General features: G+C 38.2%; 1 protein-coding gene across 5 annotated transcripts in view; it reads left to right on the top strand.

The window, feature by feature from the left end:
* The window catches only part of ARHGEF28 (Rho guanine nucleotide exchange factor 28), a 276,929-nt gene that overhangs the window by 180,734 nt on the left and 75,157 nt on the right, over positions 1 to 21,038 (top strand). For all 5 annotated transcript variants that reach the window (XM_036763762.1, XM_036763753.1, XM_036763746.1 and 2 more), the window contains 5 exons: positions 773 to 1,020; positions 6,053 to 6,175; positions 7,948 to 8,065; positions 15,205 to 15,459; positions 16,536 to 16,612. In XM_036763762.1, the coding sequence (XP_036619657.1) occupies positions 773 to 1,020; positions 6,053 to 6,175; positions 7,948 to 8,065; positions 15,205 to 15,459; positions 16,536 to 16,612 (821 nt within the window). The remainder of the gene's footprint in view (positions 1 to 772; positions 1,021 to 6,052; positions 6,176 to 7,947; positions 8,066 to 15,204; positions 15,460 to 16,535; positions 16,613 to 21,038) is intronic.

The raw sequence follows: 21,038 nt of genomic DNA, 5'->3' as shown, positions 1-21,038 counted from the left end.
CTTCCTTCTCATTAATTTTCCTCATTAGTGCTTTTTCATAGCGTGATGAGAAACTTCCCTACGTTCCATGATACATTATCATAAATGCCAAATAAGTGCAAGCAAATGCATTTCATTTTAGGTTAGGATGCTAAAAAAAAAAGATCCTTTTAGGATTGTCTCATCTTAATAAGTGGGACTGTAGAATTTCTGTGCAAAACTGAGCTTCTGCTAAGCTTATATCAAATCAGCACAACTTATACAATGAAACAACCAATGCTCAGGAATTTGTACCTTTGACCCTTCCATTTATTTTTGAATTATTACCTATTCTCTCTCACGGAATTTTTTTCCCCTGGAGGAAATGGAGTTTTGGTGAAAAACAAAGCCTAGAGCATAAAGAACAGGTCTGCTAGGGTCCGATAGGAAAGATATTCAGTGGTCTCCCAGTAAAAAAAAAAAAAAAAGATTTATTACTCAGACACTGGCTTCAGGTCTGATGGTTACAGGCTTATTGGCTCGTGACATAATGGATCCTGACATAATAAATTCAACATATGCATGTCCTTTTTTAATTCTGAAAGATCAAAATAATGTCATAATATTATTTTTGCTTTAAATTAAATGTTGGATCAATACTTATGTCTTTTATGGAAGCAAGTGCCCAATGTTCTATCGACACATTACAATCTTTCTTGGCGTGATATTAGGGAATATGGGACTAGTATGGCCCAACACAAAGATTAAGCAAATGTTTCTGACTAAGATGGCCGCTGCTTCTCTTCTGTTCCAGAGCTGATGCAAACTGAAATGCATCACATCCAGACCCTGCTCATCATGTCTGAAATATTTAGAAAAGGAATGAAGGAAGAGCTCCAGCTTGACCACAGCACCGTGGATAAAATATTTCCCTGTTTAGATGAGTTACTAGAGATACATAGGCATTTCTTCCATAGCATGAAGGAGAGGAGGCAAGAATCCTGTGAAGGCAGTGACAGAAATTTTGTCATCAACCGAATCGGGGATATTCTGGTGCAGCAGGTAAAAACACTTTAAATATCTGTGTGGGTAAAAAGTTTAACTATTTTTAATTTTTTTGTGGTTTTAGGAGATCTTGTCCCTGTGAAGATATGAGGCAGGTGAATAGGAGTTTAGGTGGCTTTCTCTCCTTGTTGCTGGTTTGGGAGGCTGATGCTAGGATGTTTTGCTAGTCCATTCTCTGTGAACGTTCTCTGGGAAATGCCTTTGTTTTCTTCCATCCTCAATATTATCCTCACAACAAGTAACATGTGGGCAAAACTCTTCATCAAGCTTGACAAAAGATATTGCAAAAGCCATGGCTGTTCTAGTACTGTAGTTAAATGATGGTGTTAAGAGCATCATAGGATTTTGGACCTTAGTAGATGGACCATCTTATTCAACGCCTTCATTTTATGGGCGAGGAAATTTTGAACTTGTTAGTATCTAATGAGTTGAAATGGTCTTGCAGGAACTCAGTCATAGTGATGTTGTGATTTTTGCTATAAATGAAATCAGAAGGCGCAAAAGAGTTCCAGCTAAGTAGAAGGACTACTTCAAATTCTTTTAATAAAGGCAGTAGATCCCGATTTGTACAAATAATGAACTCTACTATGCAATCCTATTATTTGAATTCACACTATTAGAAGTTATAATTGTGTGTAAAGTATGGTAATTGGTTCCAGCTCAGTGGAAAAAAGGCTGTATGAAGTTGAATAATGCAATGATTTCATGGGATTCATCATTCCCACTAATCAGGACTTAGCTGCCTGCAAAGGAATTGACAGAATTGCTTTCATCTTCTACTCAAAGGCAGCATCATTTTCTGGGATACTTGGTCTTCTGGTATATATGCTGTAACATTCATTATAAACATAAACAACATGCCACTATGAAGATAATTGTAACTGAGGCTTCAGCATCCATTGTAGAGGATAGTTCTGGAGTCAGAGGTGGTTGTTGTTCAGTCATTCCAGTCGTGTCTGACTCTTTATGACTCCATTTGGGGTTTTCTTGGCAAAGATACAGGAGTGGTTTGCCATTTCCTTCTCCAGCTCTTTTTACAGACAGGGAGACTGAGGCAAACAGGGTGAAGTGACTTGCCCAGGGTCACATAGCTAGTAAGTATCTCAGGCTGAATTTGAACCAAGATCCTTCTGACTCCAGGCCCAGCACTCTGTCTACTGTGCCACCTAGCTGCCCCCTGGAATTAGAGAACCTGAGTTCAAATTCTCCCTTTGATATTACCTGTGGGATCATGGGCAGGTCACATAATGTCCCCTATGCCTCAGGTTTCTCAACTATAAAATAAGGGGGTTGGACTAGCTGCCTTTTAAGGTTTCTTCCAGCTCTAAATTTATGATCTTAAATGATGGAGAAAGTGTATCCAGATCTTGAAAAGATCTTTCAAACTAAGTCAGTTTTTACTGTGATACTCATTGACTTCCCTGCAGAAGTAAGGACAGGGAAGAAAGAAGTAGAACTATTCTGGAATACGTGGTTCAAGTTCAAGATATGAAGCAGGCCAAAGGCTGTTTAGTGCTGCCTTATCTGCACATCATGAGTGTATTCTTTGAAGAAAAAAATTGGAAGATACTGAATATAGTGAACACTAAACATCAACGTCCCCAAAATGATCATAAATTAAATTAAATTGACTATATTAGTAAATACTTCACAAATTAAATTGACTATATCTAAGTAGATGGGAAGTAACCAGTTATAATATAACATCTATTTTATAGTTAATCATCTATATATAGTCAGATATAACTGGTTAGAGCAAAACTCACAGGACCTTGGACAAGTCACTTAATAATGATAATGTAGTTAGCCTTTATATAGTACTTTAAGGTTTGCAAAGTGTTTTACAAATATTATCCCATTTTATCCTCACAACAGCTTCCTGGGAGACAGGTGAGGAAACTGCAGAAAACAGAGCGCCTCAGCTAGTCCCACAGCTATTGTATCTGAGGCTGAATTTGAACTCAGATCTTCCTGATTATAGGTCCAGCACTCTATCTACTGTACTACATGTATGAGTTTCCTCATATGCAAAAGGTGGGGATTTGACTAGATGGCCTCTGAGGGCTAGCTCTGGGTCTATCATCCTATGACCAAATTAGAAGGAAAGATAGAAAATGAGAAGACAGTATTCTGCAGGATTATAGCAGCTACAGTCTGATCTATTGACTCCAAAAATGGGAAATGGATAAAAGTAAAGACATTGACTCTATGACCGCTTTTAGAGTCATGAAAGTGAAATAACAGACAACATGAAAAGCAAGAACTATGAAACTGCCTCATTCAAGAAAGACTTGACTTTTTTGTCAAATGGAAAGATGTGCAAACCAAAGGCAATGCCAATTTAGAGAACTTGGTTATTTGCAAAATGTCATGGAAGATGATAACCTTAAAAATAGGAGAAAAAAATTCAGTAAAGGGAAAAGGAACTTCCAGAGAGATTGGTATATTATTTAAGCCAGATCATTTCAACTGTATTTGTTGATGAAACCAGTAGCACAGCAGTGAGGTGCAAAATGGAACACGTTTGCTTGTGTTTTTATTGTTATCTGTTCTCACTGCATGTAATAATGGAAATCCTACATCCTTTGGCACTCTACCATCTCAGCAGTTGATGCACTATTTTGAGGAAATGACAAGGGAACCTAAGAGCATGACACCTAACCAAATATAATAATGATGTTATTGTGGTTGTTGTTGAGTCATGTCTTGACTCTTCATGCCCCGATTTGGCATTTTCTTGGAGAAGGTATTGGAGTCGTTTGCCATTTCCTTCTCCAGCTCATCTTACAGATGAGGAAACTGAGGCAAACAGGGTTAAGTGACTTGCCCAGGGTCAAATAGCTAGTAAGTTTCAGAGGCTGGATTTGAACTCATGAGGATGAGTCTTCCTGACTCCAGGCCCAGATTGTTTCCACTGCACCACCGAGATACCATTAATAGCAATAATAACAGTAAGGATAATAATAGCTAGCATTTATAGAGTGCTTTATGGTTTGCAAAGGACTTTATAAGAGATAATCTCTTTTGAGTCTCTCAACAACCCTAGGAGTTGTGCTGTTATTATCCCTTCTTACAGATGAGGAAATTGAGGCATTCAGAGGTTAAATGACTTACCCAGGGTCACACAACTAATAAGTATGGGAGGCTGGATGTGAACTCAAATCTTGCTGGCTTCAGACCCAGGGCTGTCTCTACTGTACTATTCAGCGGCTGCTATATTTAGAAGAGCTCGCTCTGTAGGCAACACAATTTTAAAAGCACTTAGTGATACATTTTCAAGACGTCTCAAGAAAGAAAAGATTTCAAAAAAAATCACTGGTGGTGCTTTTTGTGCAAAAATAAAATGCAACCAGAAAAACAACAACCCTTTACCCACATTTTGGTTAATTTATACACTTACAATCCATGTTATTCATGATGAAAACTCGAGAAGGGAATAGGCAGGCTTTTGAAGCTCATTTTCCACAGTAGATCATCTTTTTATGGTCACAGATTGACAGAGCTAGAGGGAATACGTGCATCTGTTACTTATTTATATATTTGCCCATATAATGTCTACTCTATTACTTATCTCTCTAATTGTATCTGTCATTGTCTGGTGTAATTCTACTTACCTTGCCGAATGAAATAACGTATATCAACTGTATGTGCTTTGTAAACTGTGAAATGGCATTTGTTATCCAAACAGATGTAAAAATAATTCTTGTTATTAGAATCTTAACATACACTCGGTCTTTTCTTTGAGGAGAGCTTTCAGGTGTTGTCTGCATTTTGTCCCACCTGGTTAAATGCTATCTATATCTACATACACATAATTTTGAATAATAAGTGTCATATCTATATCTATATAACATGTAATAATTATAATTATTTATCTAATTATATAATACATGTGACAGTATAATAAATATAATAACAATATAGATAATACATAAGTGTTACATCTATATCAATATATATAGGTTAATATATAAATAGAATAACTTTAAAAAACCAATGGCAACATGCCCTCTAGAAGTCACATAAAAGACACTATTGAGGATATTTAATGTTTTTAGAGATGCAATGAGGGGCAATGGACAAAATGATGGATTTGGAGATATAGGACCTGAGTTCAAATCCCACCTTTGTACTTGGCACCTGTCTGATTTTGGTCAAATCATTAAATTTCTATGGGTCTCAGCTTAATCATCTATAAAACGATAGGGTTAGGCTGGATGACCTCTAAATTTCCTTGCAGTTCTGTCAGATCCTCTGATCTTATGACTGGGAAAAGGTGGTGAGCTGATCATGTACTAAGAATGAAAAGCAATATATAGACTAATTTGTATACATTGGCACCTTTGAGATATAAAGGACTGAGAAGGCCTTCAGGATATTGGGTGGATCCCCAAGGAGGATTTTTTGGAAAAGTATGGACAGGAATCCTGCAGAATGAGAAGAGGTGTGTTTGTAACCATGTTAAGGAGTACTTATATCACCAGAATCACAAATCTATCAAATGGTCAAAGTATTGCCTATTGCAATAGATTTTAGGTGAAATCAGTCCATGATGTTGCTTGCCAAAGCTTGCTCTCAGATTTCTTTATTCCAATTTCTGACTGAAATAACTTCAGAATTGAAGAAAACCTGAGTGGAGAAGTTTCTTTCTTTAATTTCCATTATCATATTTTAATTTAATTTTTATCATAATATTTTTTTCCTTTTTTTTTAAAGTGTATGGTCTATTTTCAGTATTGACTAGGGATGGGGATAAGGACTGGACTTGTAATTCATTGGTGTAAGGAGCTTCCAAGGGAGGAAACTCCTTCCACCCATGCAGGTCAGTAGGGCCTTAATGAGTGGCCTAGAGCACTGTGAGGTTCAGTGACTTGATCACAGTCACATAGTCAGGATGTGCAGAGGTAGGCTGTGAACTGAGGCCTTCCTGGCTTCAAGGCTCACTCTGGTGACTCCACCTTGCTACGTCTCTCACTTTTTGAAAGTTAACCAGATTTGTAAACCATCATTTAACCGATGATCCCATTAGTTTTCAGAAGAAAATGCAAATACAATGAAGAAAATATACGGAGAATTTTGTAGCCATCATAAAGAAGCTGTCAGCCTCTTCAAAGAGTTGCAGCAGAACAAAAAGTTTCAGAATTTCATCAAAGTGAGTATCTTACAATCCCGACGTGTCAAAATGAATTATTATGTGATAATAGTGAATTATTACCATGGCCTGTGGGACTGTCAGTTGTGTAGGTTTCCTCCAGGGTCTCTCCAGCTCCCACTTCCTGTGGTATTTTTAGGGAAAAGAGAAGGAAATAGGTTTGTGGCAGAGATGAAGGGGGAATTTTTCTTTCCCCCTAGTATTTGAATTTTTCCTCCCAATTTCCTTTGCTTATTTGGTTTATATTTGTAAAACTACTCATTTTCTCAACCTCTGGGTGCATCTGTAATCCTAGCTTATAGTACAGAAGAGCTAACATGTACCTCTACTCCATCTGCCTGCACAGTCACAAATGTATTCTCAGAAAGATCACTGGCGGTGCTCGACAATTGAGCAGAGAAGGCCAGCTAATCTTGACTTTTTTCCTGCTTCCCTCGGACTGTATTTAGAACAGTAGTCTCCAAGGCGAGTAGACTTTCTCCCTCAACCTTTTCCTTTGTTCCTTAATTGAATTAAGGATCGAGCAGTGTGACCCAATGGAAAGAACACTGGATTTGGACTCGGAGACCCTGGGTTTAAATCCTGTGTGTCTAACCTTACTTTTATGACTTTGTGCAAGTCATTAGCCATCCTTAGCTTCAGTTTCCTCATTTGTAAAATAATCAGGTTAGACTAGATGACTTCTAAGATTCCATCCAGTTCTAAATCTATTATCTCCTGATAGCATGAAGAGCATCCTGAAGTTTTAAAGGAAAACCTTCCCTTAGTGGAGGTGAAGTGTAAATATTGGCACAGCCAAAAATTCAATAACCTCAGGGTGAACCCTGCCTCTGATTTCTCATTTTTCTTTAATTAAAGTTTACTCAGATGTTAGAGCTGTACCAAAAGCTAATAGGAAATAAGATTCAGTGAAACTTGAAATGTAAATTTCATTTTTGTTTTTCTTATCTTTTTAAAGCTCTGTCTCTTTTCAATCCTTTAAAATTGCTTTAAAATCACCTGCAGGCTCCAGCTCAAAGATAAGATTACATGAAATTATTCTGGGCCAAATGAAGAACTAACCATAAAAATTATGCATGGCTATACACCATTGCCTTTAGGAATTGCACTTTTGATACTTAAATTAGAAATACAGCAGACTAAATTAAAACCTTCTAAATTCCTAGCCAATGAATGAATAAAAAGCATTTATTATGCACTTGTTGTTCAGTGGTTATTAGTTGTATCTGACTCTTCGTGACCCCATTTGAAATTTTCTTGGCAAAGATGCTGGAGTGGTTTATGCCATTTCCTTTCTCCGGATCATTTTACAGATGAGGAAACTAAGGCAAACAGAGTTAAGTGACTTGCCCAGGGTCACACACCTAGTAAATATCTGAGGCCAGATTTGAACTCAGAAGGATGAGTCTTCCTGACTCTAGGCCAGACACTCTATCCACTGTGTCACCTACTTGCCCACTTCCTGTGTGCTCTGCTAAGGGGTAGAGACACAAATATGAAAATGAGACAGAATTCCCTCAAAGAGCCCACATTCTAGTGGAGAAGAAAACATATGTAGTGAAGTAGTAGACAGGGAAGGGAGTCAGGAGATCTGGGATATCACAAGAATGGTGAGTTAGAGCATTCTATGGATACACTCTTTAAAAATCAAGGTGATGCATACAACTCAAATATTTATTTCTGTTACAGTAGACCTTATATTGTTAAACTCAAAATTTAGAGATTAATAAAAATACAGCTTGTGCTTTATATGAACTTACGTATATTTTCAGGTACGAAACAGTAACCTTTTGGCTCGACGGCGTGGAATTCCAGAGTGTATTCTCTTGGTCACTCAGCGCATCACAAAATACCCAGTTTTAGTAGAAAGGATACTACAGTACTCCAAGGGTAAGTGGCAAACTCTTGGCGGGGGAAGGGAAATGTTTACCCTTCTTATTCACATCCTCTGAAATTTTATTGCATCTTGAAAGCATGCAAATTCCTGCTGTCTCTGGTTCACAGAGTCATTCACAAAGTAGAGTATAAAAGCCTGCGCATTAGGATTTAGTGCGGCAAGTGTTTGGGGATTAGTGTGCTGAGCCAACATTCCAAACACCCCCAGTCTGACCACACCAGCCTCTTTCCCCTAGGAGTCCAGGCCCTCATTCCCACTGACCTTGGTTTTCCCCACCAAGTTTACTCTTGCATCTGGTTTGCCTTAATCCTCCTCTTTCCTCTGTCCCAGCCCACTCTCCAGTTATTAAACCATTCTGTTCCTTCCACTGTTGCCAAAGTTCATCTCTCCCTCATGCTGAATGTTAGATAGAAAGCTGTTGTTATGAGGGGCAGCTTCCAACGAGCCAGTTCAAGGAATCATGGGAATGAGTAGAATGCTTAAATTTCTACTTGAGATTAGCTTCTTCATTGGTGGGGGCACTTAGTCCTTTGGCACAGATGGTATTCCTTCTATGTCTTAGGATGTCTTCATGGGTTTCTGTGGCCAAAAAAGACCCCTCAAAAGAAAACCATCCCAAGAAACTACTAAAATAAACAACTTATCAGACTGCTAGCATAGGCTGTGTTTACTTGGCTGGTTAATTCTAAGACAAGAGTCCATTGCTGGGCCTTTAATTGAATAGGCCTTTTCAGCCTGGATAAAATTGACTGGAGCTTGTGATCAGATGTTATAGCTCCCAGGAACCCAGAGTCACCTCTATGCTGTATGATGGAGCAGGAGAATACAGGAATTTGGTTGAAGCTTGAGTGACCATCTTGTCCCTCTGGATACTTATATTTGTATTCTCAGGGCTTAGCACAATACCTGACACGTGATGAGAGCTTAAAAATACATGCTTCCTTGCCTCTCTTCTTTCCTTGGTTTCTGTGATGCCTACCTAACAGTCTCCTTCTCAGGCTCCTTGAATGGGTCAACCATCAACAGCTATATGTTTGGTATGATTTCACAGGTATAATTGACATCATGTTGCTTGTCTTCTCAATGGGTGAAGGAATGGCTGGAGGGAGGGAGAAAATTTAGAACACAATTTTTTAAAAGGTTAAAAAATATTTTTTTTTCAAAAAAAGGAAAAAAAGATCAACAAACATTTATGTGCCAGACAGCGTGCTGGGTGCTGGGATACAAAGACAAAAATTCTAGTTCAGCAAGGAAAAGAAAGGCATTCTAGTGGGGAACATTTTAGAGGCAGTGTGGTCCAGTGCATTGGCTTTGGAGTCTGAAGGCCTGGGTTTAGATTCTATCTTCATCACTTACTACCTGTTTGACCTTGGGTAAGACACTTAACCTATCTGGTCCTGAGTTTCCTCATCTTACAAATGAAAGGATTGTTTTTTCAATGGCCTTTGAGGCCCCTTCCAGCTCTGTGTCTGAGCCTAGCTTCATAAGCCCAGCTCAAATGCTATCTCCTATGCCATGAAGCCTTTCCTGAAAGATTCCCCTCTCTCACTCCAAGTATCCCCCCAACCCTGGCTTCCCATGGCACTTTATGGCTCCTAATGCACTTACACAATGCCATATTAGAAGTTCCGTGAGGTCTTGGACCATGCTTTTTCTGTCCCTTAGGTCTCCCCCATCTTCCGGCAGAGGTCTTCACACAATGGGTATTTAATGAATGTTTATTGGATGCATAATACTACTGTTGACATCATGAGGAATGATAATAAGCATCTATACTGTGGGAGATGCATACCAGCAAAAGAACCTTAAAGGGGAGACCAGATGCTGTGTGTGCTCAGAACTCTATCTTGATAGTGGTAGATCTCCGGGGGCCCCAGGACCTTAGGACTCTCTTTGGTTTTCCATGTCCTTTTTGCTCTTTTCCGATAAGATATAAGGAATATGAATTATAACTTCCTTTATTTCACACTTAAAGGTTTACAAAGCAGGTGATGCTAATATCTTCTGCTGGAGAAAGGATCCCCTCAGGTCGTAGGAGAGATAGTGGAGGTGGTGGGCAGATTCAAATGAGAGACATGCAAATTTAGTTCATATGGAGGAACAGAGAGTGATAGTAGGAACTTATTGGGAAGGAAATAACAGGAAATAATAAGATCAAGAAAGCTACTATGGTACCAGATTGTGAATGGCCTTGAACCATTCTGAACTCAACTGAGTAAGAAATGGGAAGCTGCTGAAGATCTCAACAGATTAGAATGTTGGGCAGCATTCCTTTTGAGTCAATTCGACAAATATTTATTCAGGGCCTGCCGTGTTTAAGGCACATTGCTGGGTGCTAGGGAATAAAAGGAAAAAAAAATTACAGATAAGTTCTGCTCTTCAGGGATTTACAGTATAATAGGTGATACAAAATGGAAACAGATCAATATTGGGTTAAGGTGGTAAAAAGATAAGGCCTGCCTGCCCATTTCATCAGAATGATATCTGGAAGAATAAATGCATTTATTTACAGAGTAGCAGTAGATAGAATGCCAGGCCTGGAGTCAGGAAGACTCATCTTCCAAAGTTAAAATCTGGCTTCAGATATTTACTAGCTGTGTGACACTGGGCAAAACACTTAATCCTGTTTGCCTCAGTTTCCTCATATGTAAAATGAGCTGGAAAAGGAAATGTCAAACCACTCTAAAATCTTTGCCAAGAAAACCCCAAATGGGGTCACAAAGACTTGGACATGACTAAAATAGCTAAACAACAACAAATTACAAAGTGTGTGGGGGGGTCAGACTAAAGCAGTCTATAATTCATGAACCAGAATTACAGTTCTAATAGGAATCACTGGAGGGAAACACTTTTTAACCAATAAAATATTCTATCACTGTGACTCGTCATTATTAGTAATAATAATAATAGAAGATGACCAGTGATGTGCTTGCTCTGTACTGCTCTCTGTTGAAGTTAGGTTAAGGACAGACAAGTTAATGCTGAGAATTAAAAATGGACAAGATTTGGAAAGGTGGAAAGGGGGCCTAAATCCAGTTTTCTATTTTATTGACCAGTTGTCTACTTCTAATCTTTGGATTACTGACTTAAAAATCTTTGTAGATATCTCTGTTTTGATAATACGTTTTGTTTTTATTTTTTCCATATTTTATTATTTAATATTTTAGTTTTCTACATTGATTTCCACAAGATTTTGAGTTACAAATTTTCTCCCCATCTCTACCCTCCCCCCCCACTCCAAGTTGGCATATATTCTGATTGACCTGTTCCCCAGTCAGCCCTCCCTTCTGTCACCCCACTCCCCCCTATCCCCTTTCCCATTACTTTCTTTTAGGCCAGGACAGATTTCTATGCTCCATTCCCTATATATCTTATTTCCCAGGTGCATTCGAAAACAACTTTTTTTTGAGCATCTGCTTTTAAAACTTTGAGTTCCAAATTCTCTCCCCTCTTCCCTTCCCACCCACCCTCATAAGAAGGCAAGCAACTCAACATAAGCCACACATGTATCATTATGTAAAACACTTCCACAATAATCATGTTGTGAAAGACTAACTATATTTTCCTCAATCCTATCCTGTCACCCCTTTATTCAGTTTTCTCCCTTCACCCTGTCCCTTTTCTTTTTTTGCCGTTCTCCGTATATATTTTGTTTAATATTTTAGTTTTCAACATTGATTTCCACAAGATTTTGGGTTACAAATTTTCTCCCCATTTCTACCCTCCCCCCATTCCATGATGGAATATATTCTGATTGCCTCGTTCCCCTGTCAGCCCTCCCCTCTTTCACCCCATTCCGCCTGCCCCATCCCCTTTCCCCTTACTTTCTTGTAGGGCAGGATAGATTTCTATGCCTCATTCCCTATATATCTTGTTTCCCAGCTGCATGCAAAAAAAAATTATTTTTTTAAGCATCTGCTTTTAAAACTTTGAGTTCCAAATTCTCTCCCCTCTTCCTTTCCCACCTACCCTCCCTAGGAAGGCAAGCGATTCAACATAGATCACACATGTATCATTATGCAAAACACTTCCACAATGCTCGGATTGTGAAAGACTGACTATATTTCCTTCCATCCTATCCTGTCCCCCTTTATTCATTTTTCTCCCTTGACCCTGTCCCTTTTCAAATGTGTTTGCTTTTGATTACCTCCTCCCCCATTTGCCCTCCCTTCTGTCATCCCCCCTTTTTATCCCCTTCCCCTTACTTTCTTGTGGAATAAGATACCCAATTGAGTGTGTATGTTATTCCCTCCTCAAGTTGAATTCTATGACAGTAAGATTCGCTCATTCCCCCTCACCTGCCCCCTCTTCCCTTCCAACAGAACTGCTTTTTCTTGCCACTTTTATGTGAGATAATTTACCCCATTCTTTCTCTCCCTTTCTGCCTCTCTCTCAATATATTCCTCTCTCACCCCTTAAATTTATTTCATTTTTTTTAGATATCTTCCCTTCATATTCAACTCATCCTGTGCCCTCTGTCTACATTCCCTTCAACTCCCCTAATATTGAGAAAGGTCTCATGGATTACACACATCATCTTTCCATGTTGGAATGTAAACATAACAGTTCAACTTTACTAAGTCCCTTATGAATTCTCTTTCTTGTTTACCTTTTCATGCTTCTCTTGATTCTTGTATTTGAAAGCCAAATTTTCCATTCAGCTCTGGTCTTTTCATTGAGACAGTTTGAAAGTCCTCTATTTTATTGAAAATCCATATTTTGCCTTACAGCATTATACTCAGTTTTGATGGGTAGGTGTTTCTTGGTTTTAATCCTAGCTCCATTGACCTCTGGAATGTCATATTCCAAGCCCTTCAATCTCTTAATGTAGAAGCTGCTAGATCTTGTATTATTCTGATTGTGTTTCCACAATATTTAAATTGTTTCTTTCTGGCTGTTTGCAGTATTTTCTCCTTGACCTGGAAACTCTGGAATTTGGTGACAATTCCTAGGAGTTTTCTTTTTGGGATCTTTTTCAAGAGGTGATCAGTGGATTCTTTCAATTTCTATTTTACCCTTTGGCTCTAGAATATCAGGGCAGTTCTCCTTGATAATTTCTTGAAAGATGATGTCTAGGTTCTTTTTTTGATTGTGGCTTTCAGGTAGTCAAATAATTTTTAAATTATCTCTCCTGAATCTATTTTCCAGTTCAGTGGTTTTTCCAATGAGGTATTTCATGTTGTCTTCCATTTTTTCATTCCTTTGGTTCTGTTTTATAATATCTTGGTTTCTCATAGAGATCTAGCTTCCACTTGCACTAATATGATTTTTAAGGTAGTATTTTCTTCAGTGGTCTTTTGGACCTCCTTTTCCATTTGGCTAATTCTACCTTTCAAGGCATTCTTCTCCTCCTTGACTATTTGGAGCTCTTTTGCCATTTGAGTTAGTCTATTCTTTAAGGTGTTATTTTCTTCAGTATTTTTTGGGTCTCTTTTAGCAAGTTGTTGACTTGTTTTTCATGGTTTTCTCACATCACTCTCATTTCTCTTCACAATTTTTCCTCTACTTCTCTTACTTGCTTTCCCAAATGCTTTTTGAGCTCTTCCATGGCCTGAGCCCAATTCATATCTTTCTTGGAGGCTTTTGATGTAGGCTCTTTGACTTTGTTGACTTCTTCTGGCTGTATGTTTTGCTCTTCTTTGTCACCAAAAAAGGAATCTACAGTTTGAGTTTGAGTCTGGGTTCATTTTTGCTGCCTGTTCATGTTCCCAGCCAACTACATGACCCTTGAGCTTTTTGTCAGGATATAACTGCTTTAGAGTAGAGAGTACTTTGTCCCAAGCTTTAGGGTCCAAGCACTGCTGTTTTCAGAGCTACTTCTACTTCACCGTCACCACAGGCTCTGTCACAGCAGCACTCCTCCTCCTCTAAGAACTGCCAACCAGGACTGCAATTCAGATCCAAGCAGGGCACAGCAAGAGAATCAGCCTTTGTACCCACAAAGCACTCCTTGCATTCCTGCTCTGATCTGCTGCTAGATGTGAGCGAGGGACTTGGGAAGCCACTGATGCTGGTGCTCTGGTGGCAACCTCAAGAGCTTCCTGCTATGGCCATTGCTGCATGGCCTCCTCCACTCCCATTGCTGGCATCCAGCCCACTCTGAACTCGATCCCGCAGTTTCCCCCTAACCTGCTCTTTGGTGTTTTTGTGCTCAGAAGTCTGATAACTGCCACAGCTCACTGTTTCATGGCCCCAAGACTTGTCCCAGGTGGCTGATTCCGGGTGTGGTTTGTCCTGGCATGGCCCATGCTGGACTGCCCTCTGCTCTCAGTCCCATGTGATAGACCCTTCCTGGCAACCATCCAGGCTCTCCTGGGCTGGAGATCTGTTTCCCTCTGCTATTTCATGGGTTCTGCAGCTCTTCACTATCTGCAGGAAAGCTGGCCAGATATGACCCTGTCCCTTTTCAAAAGTATTTGCTTTTGATTACCTCCTTCCCTTATCTGCCCTCCCTTCTATCATCCCCTCTTTTTTATCCCCTTCCCCTTACTTTCCTGTGGGGTAAGATACCCAATTGAGTGTGTATGTTATCCTCTCCTCAAGTCAAATTCGATGAGAGCAAGATTCACTCATTCCCCCTCACCTGCCCTCTCTTCCCTTCCAACAGAACTGCTTTTTCTTGCCACTTTTATGTTAGATAATTTACCCCATTCTATCTCTCCCTTTCTCCCTCACTCAATATATTCCTCTCTCACCCCTTAATTTAATTTTTTTAGATATCATCCCTTCATATTCAACTTACCCTGTGCCCTCTGTCTGTATGTATATTTGTGTGTGTGTGTGTGTGTGTGTATTCCCTTCAACTACCCTAATACTGAGAAAGGTCTCATTAATTGCACACATATTTTGATAATATCATGTATTTATATAGTACGTATAATTTATAGTAATTTTATGATTTTAAATTTTTATTTAATAGTGGCAATCTTCCAAAATCATATTTTTTAAAGTTCTCATGATTATGTTTGGGACCTAAGATATTAACATGGGATTTTAAATGAGTTTGCCATATTCCTTGTGGTAATATAAGTATCAGATAATATATTTAACTGGATTAAAAATACTGGAGAACAATATTTTTCCTTAGAGAGAGATGATTAATTTTACAATGTCTGTTTTTGGCTTTATACAGAAGGGACTGAAGAACATAAAGACTTGTGCAAAGCTCTTTGCTTAATTAAAGACATGATTGCAGCAGTGGATTTAAAAGTCAGTGAATATGAGAAAAAGCAAAAATGGCTGGAGATCCTGAATAAAATAGAAAACAAAACTTGTACAAAGCTTAAGAATGGCCATGTTTTCAGGAAACAAGCTCTGATAAGTAAAGAAAGGACGTTGTTATATGATGGTCTAGTTTATTGGAAGACTGCCACAGGTCGATTCAAAGGTAAAATGTCTCTACACACCAATTCCTTGATCTTTTCTTACATTTGCTATTAATTTAGCAGAAGGCTGAATTTTTAAATGAAAAATTCCACCTGTTCATGTGTGGTCACATAGCACCTGGTATAGTTTTAAGTGTTCTTGTATGGACGTTCAAGTTATGAGCTCAGTAAGATGTCACTAATGGAAGATCTTTGGATGGTAGTTACCAAGTAAAGTTACCAAGAGGTAACTTTAAAATTTAACTTCCAAAACAAAGTCACATTTTATGAATTTGTAAGTATATGAGAAACTTAGAAGTTGGGGTCTGCATTGATGGGACAGGTGCCTCCACAAGTGAAATCTCAGTTCTTTCAGGGTATTGAAATAAATATATAGTAGGAATGATAATAACAAAAATCTGGTTAATTGTTGGCACAGGGGTATTTTCTGTTTAGCAAAATGTTCTTTTGTAAATTTTCTCATAAATTATGTGAGTAATTTTTATAAACAGTCACACTCAAATTTGTATTTTTTTCTAAAGAAATAACTTGTGGTGATGATGTATTACCCTAAAAGGCTTAGCTGGGAAACAGAAAACATAGGAGCAGGCATTGCCTTCATTGGTGACTATTAGGAATGTGATACCTGCAATCCAAAATGCAGGAGCTATCCATTGATGTTTTAAAATTAATATTGGGTTTATTTTTGTTGAGATAAAAATTAATTATATTCCATCATAGCACCCATTTGGCCAGTATTTGTTGATTTTTACAAAGCTGTGGTGCTTAAAAAAAATTAATACCTTTTTCTACTAGTTAATACTTTAATATTTTTAAGTAGAAAGATCTCTAATGGGAGCCACCTTTAGAGTCATCTAATTATAATTTATTGTTACATAATCATAATTACATAATATCATTCATATAACTTATACATTATAATTTATTAGATGATTACAATCATCTAATTATAATTTTAAATCCCACAATAAAGTTGGAAAGTATTTTTTAAGTCTTAAAAGTATAGAATTTTACTCTATAAAGAAAAATTAACTGTGGTATCGTGTTCATTAAATTCTATTAATGTTTTTCTTCAAAGATATCCTAGCTCTGCTTCTAAGTGATGTGCTACTCTTCTTACAAGAAAAAGACCAGAAATACATCTTTGCAGCAGTTGTGAGTATATAAGCCAATGTCATAGAAGGCATGTTTTAATTGCCTTTATTGCATGTTTCTTAAAAACCTGCTATCCAGAGGGTCAAATTTAGCAAACTCTTAGGTGCCTTTTTTATATAAGGTGCAGTGCTAAGATTTAGGGGACCGGGATGAAAAAATGGCACAGTAACTAGAAAGCTGAACTTAGAGTGAGGAAGACCTGGGTTCAGGTGCCACTGCTTACACATCTTGCACATAGTAGGGATTAATAAATGTTTATTGATTGAATGAATGTTTGCTGATCCACGTTGATAAAGGGAGCTTCTTCACTGGGATCTCCCTCTCCTGATGAAATCACAGGTCCAGACCAATACACAATAGACCTTCAGCAAAGGTTTTAATCTAAGGGAAAATAAAAGGTAGTTATCACCAAATTTCATTAACTAGATGACTTACTGGATGGCAGTGGTTTGAATGGGAATTAGAAACTGTAATTAAAAAGGCTAGCCTTTTTCTCAAGAGATTGTTGGTAGCAGCAAAGATCAGGTCTAGCTAAAGAACCACATACCAGTGGGATGGCTTTCATATGTGGCCTTGTTGAAGATTTCATACTCAGCTTCTTTCTTCACTGTTCCCCCCACACCATATTTACTGATATAAATGACAGCACAGAATAACCAAAGTCTTAGGATGATGCAGTGCCCTCACTGCAATATAACTACTTAGACTAGCATATGTTTAAGGATGGATGATCATAAGATACTTCAAATGAATGTCATTAATCCAATATGCCACTCATTCAGAGAGGCCCATGAAGGGCTAGGTATATCAGGAAACCAGAACTGTTATTCTTTTAATTCATCCATCTATCTACTTACCTACCTACCTATCTATAACATTCATTTTTAAAAATTTTGAGTTCCAAATGATCCCTCCCACCATCCCCTTTCCCACCCAGTGAGAAGGCAAGCAATATGATATCAGTTATGCATGTGAAGTCATGCAAGACATATTTCCCTATTAACCATTTTGCAAAAAAGCAAAAAAAATTAAAGTGAAAAAATCATGCTTCAATCTGTACTCAAATCGTCAGTTCTCTCTCTGGAGGTGGATAGTGTTTTTCATTATGGGTCCTTTGGAATTGTCTTGATCAGAGTAAGTTATCTTTCATAGCTGATGATTATAATATTACTGTTACTGTGTATAATGTTCTCCTAGTTCTGTTCACTTTACTTTGCATATGTCCATATAAATCTTCCCAGGTTTTTCTGAAGTCATCCTGCTTATCATTTCTTATAGCACAAAAATATTTCATCACAATCATATACCACAACTGGTTCAACCATTCCCCATGACAGGCATCCTCTTAGTTTCCAGTTCTTTGCCACCACAAAAAGAGCTGCTATAAATATTTTTGTACATGTGGGTCCTTTTGCGTTTTCTTTGATCTCTTTGGAATACAGATCCAGTAGTGTTATTGCTGGGTTAAAGGGTATGCACAGTTTTATAGACTTTTGGGCATACTTCCAAATTGTTCTACAGAATGGTTGAAACAGTTCACAGAACCACCAGCAGTGCATTAATGTACCTATTTTTCCACATTCCCCTCCAGCATTTGTCATTTTCTCTTTCATATTAGGTCATCTGATGGGTATGAGGTGGTACCTCAGAGTTGTTTTAATTCTAAACCAGACCTGCACAATTTGTGGCCCACAGGCTGCTTGCAGCAAACCAAAGAATTTTGGGCAGCCCCCAAAATATGGTGTGTCACAAGCAGTCTGCAGGCTGCAAGTTGTGGAGGCCTGCTCTAATCAATAGTAATTTTAGAGCATCTTTTCAAGCGGCTACTGGTAGCTTTGATTTCTTCTTCTGAAAACTGCCTATTCACATCTTTTGACCAATTATTATTTGGGGAATGGTTCTTATTTTTAAAAAATTTAGGTTGGTTCCCTATGTATTTTAGAAATGAGGCCTGTAAGAGAGAAACTTGCTGTAAAAATTTTCCCCCAGTTTTGTGCTTTCCTTCTGATTTTGGTTACGTTGGTTTTGTTTGTGCAAAAGCTTTTTAATTATGTGATCAACATTATCCATTTTACTTCCCATTTTTGTTTGGTCATGAATTCTTCTCTTTTCTTTAGATCTTACAGGTAAAATTTTCTGTGCTCCCCTAATTTGCTCATGATATTACCATTTATGCCAAATCATTTACCCATTTTGACCTTATTTTGGTATATGATGTGAGATGTTGGTTTTTGCCTTGTCAAACTGCTTTCCAGTTTTCTCATAATTTTTTGTCAAATGGTGAGTTCTCTCCCCCAAACCTTGGATCTTTGGCTTTACCAAATGCTAGATTACTATGGTCACTTATTAGTGCAAATGCTGTTGTTCTTGAAGAAGCCAGTTCATCCTTATCACTGGTTGCATATGAGTTTCTTGATCTTTTTGTAGATCATGTTATAGGCCTCATAAACATACCATTTGCTGAGCGCATGAAGAACTTGTGGTGACAGCTAATAGTCAGGGCTAGTCTTGTTCTCAACTCACAGCCTCCCTTGCTATTTCAGTCACTTGCTTCTGTCATGAGTAGCTGAGGTTTTCCTATTCCTTGTGCCCTTTACAAAGGACAAATTTAAACCTTGCCTGTCTGGAGTATCAAATGTAAATAAATCCTGGTTGCTCTACCTGGAGAAATATATCAGGGAATTGGAAAAGGTTCAGAGATTAACAACTGGATTTATCAAGGAGATAGAATGCATGGAGGATAAAGGCATGAGATTCTCCTTTGACAGATGAAGACTCAGATATAGGATCAAAGTATGGTAGATTATGAGAAATGTTAATAGAAATTTTCCCTTAAAATCTGGAGTATTAAGGGCAGCACTCCTGGAAGATGTAAAGGGGGAAACTGTAGCATAAATAAAATGAAATAAAATAAGTTCTTTTAAAAGTTAAAAAATACTATACAAATATATTATCATCATGTCTGCTACTAGAAGTTCAGTGGTTTCCATTAATGAAATTACTGACCAGTAGAATTAGTGAATTCATAAGATAAAGATGGAGATGGCAAGAGGACTATGGTGACTATTGTGACAGAAGATAGAAGCCCCTTCTCTGTACCATTCAGACACTACCGTCCTGGTATGTCTCTTAGCCTCAGCTGGTTCATGTGTTGATATCTTGAGTTTCCTATGTAACACACCTTCTAGGTGCTCAACCTGCATTCTGGGTTAGATCCTCCAGAGAGTGGCTGCCACCTGCATTTACGGAGGTATACTGTCTCTTACAATTGTAAGAGCTCACAAGCCTGCACTAGCGTGCTTCCCTTTATGAGCACTTAAAGGTGTGTAAAGTGCTGCACGTAAATTATCTCATTTGATTCTCATAACAATCCTAGGAGGTAGGTGATGTTATTATCCCGATTTTACAGACTAGGAAACTGAGGCTGAGAGAGGTCAAGTGACTTCCCCAGGGTCACATAGCTTAAGTATCTGAGACAAGATTTGAACTCAGGTCTTTCTGACTCCAAGTCTAGTGCTCAAATAGTCATCCACCGGGCTGGCTAGCTACATCTGGCATGGATGAACTTTTATAGTGGTCTGTAAGTGGGTTTCTAGACACCAGTATTCTAGGTGTGCAAAATCCACACAGCTCATTCATATTAGCTTCTATATTCACAATAAGTAGATATTCCATAAGCATTCATCCATGCAGAAGTCATCTGAAAGAAAGAGTTTTGATGTGTAAAGGAAGCACGTCAAACACTGATTATCTAATTAAGTCTTAAATTCTCTAGGGAATCCCTGTAATACTGGAACATCCAAGGAGGAGAGTTCCAAATGAAAACTCCAGGCCCCTTTTATTTCTTTTCTTCTTTACCTCTTTTGTTCCCTTGTTCTTTGTGAGAATGATTTAAACTAGGGATCTCTTACTTACTCAGTTCTTCCCTGATCAATTCCTCTGTGTCTTTGTGTGTGTGTGTGTGTGTGCCAATATCCTTTTTAATGTGTATTGTGTTTTCTAAAAAAAATTCTTATTTTGATTTCATTAACCAGCTAATTCAATGAAGTCACTACTGATCAAAGTTATCTTGGAAGTTGATATAGTAGGCCAAGGGTACAGTCATCACACAGCCCCCAAAACGCTTATGTAGAACACTGGATTAGATGGACTAATGTTTTGACCTAGAATCACGTCTTATGTTCTTATATAATTTTGAGTAAAGCGGGCTGAAGAAATGTTATGAGGACACAGTGAATTCAGCCAAACTTTAGATGTGGGATAGCTGTGGCATTCTGGAAATAATCAGCCGACCAACTTGGGAATACAGTAATGAGAGGGGGTGGCATTTTTTTCTGAGCAAAGGAGTCGCATGGCTCATGAGACAAAAAGGCAAAGCTACAGGCTCTATAAACAAAGACTAGAGACACAACTCAAAAGACAGACT

This window comes from Trichosurus vulpecula, chromosome 1 (assembly GCF_011100635.1).
Source record: "Trichosurus vulpecula isolate mTriVul1 chromosome 1, mTriVul1.pri, whole genome shotgun sequence".
NCBI classification, from domain to species: Eukaryota; Metazoa; Chordata; class Mammalia; order Diprotodontia; family Phalangeridae; genus Trichosurus; species Trichosurus vulpecula.
Note: the sequence above shows the minus strand (reverse complement) of the source record. Positions and strands in the feature narration are given on the sequence as shown.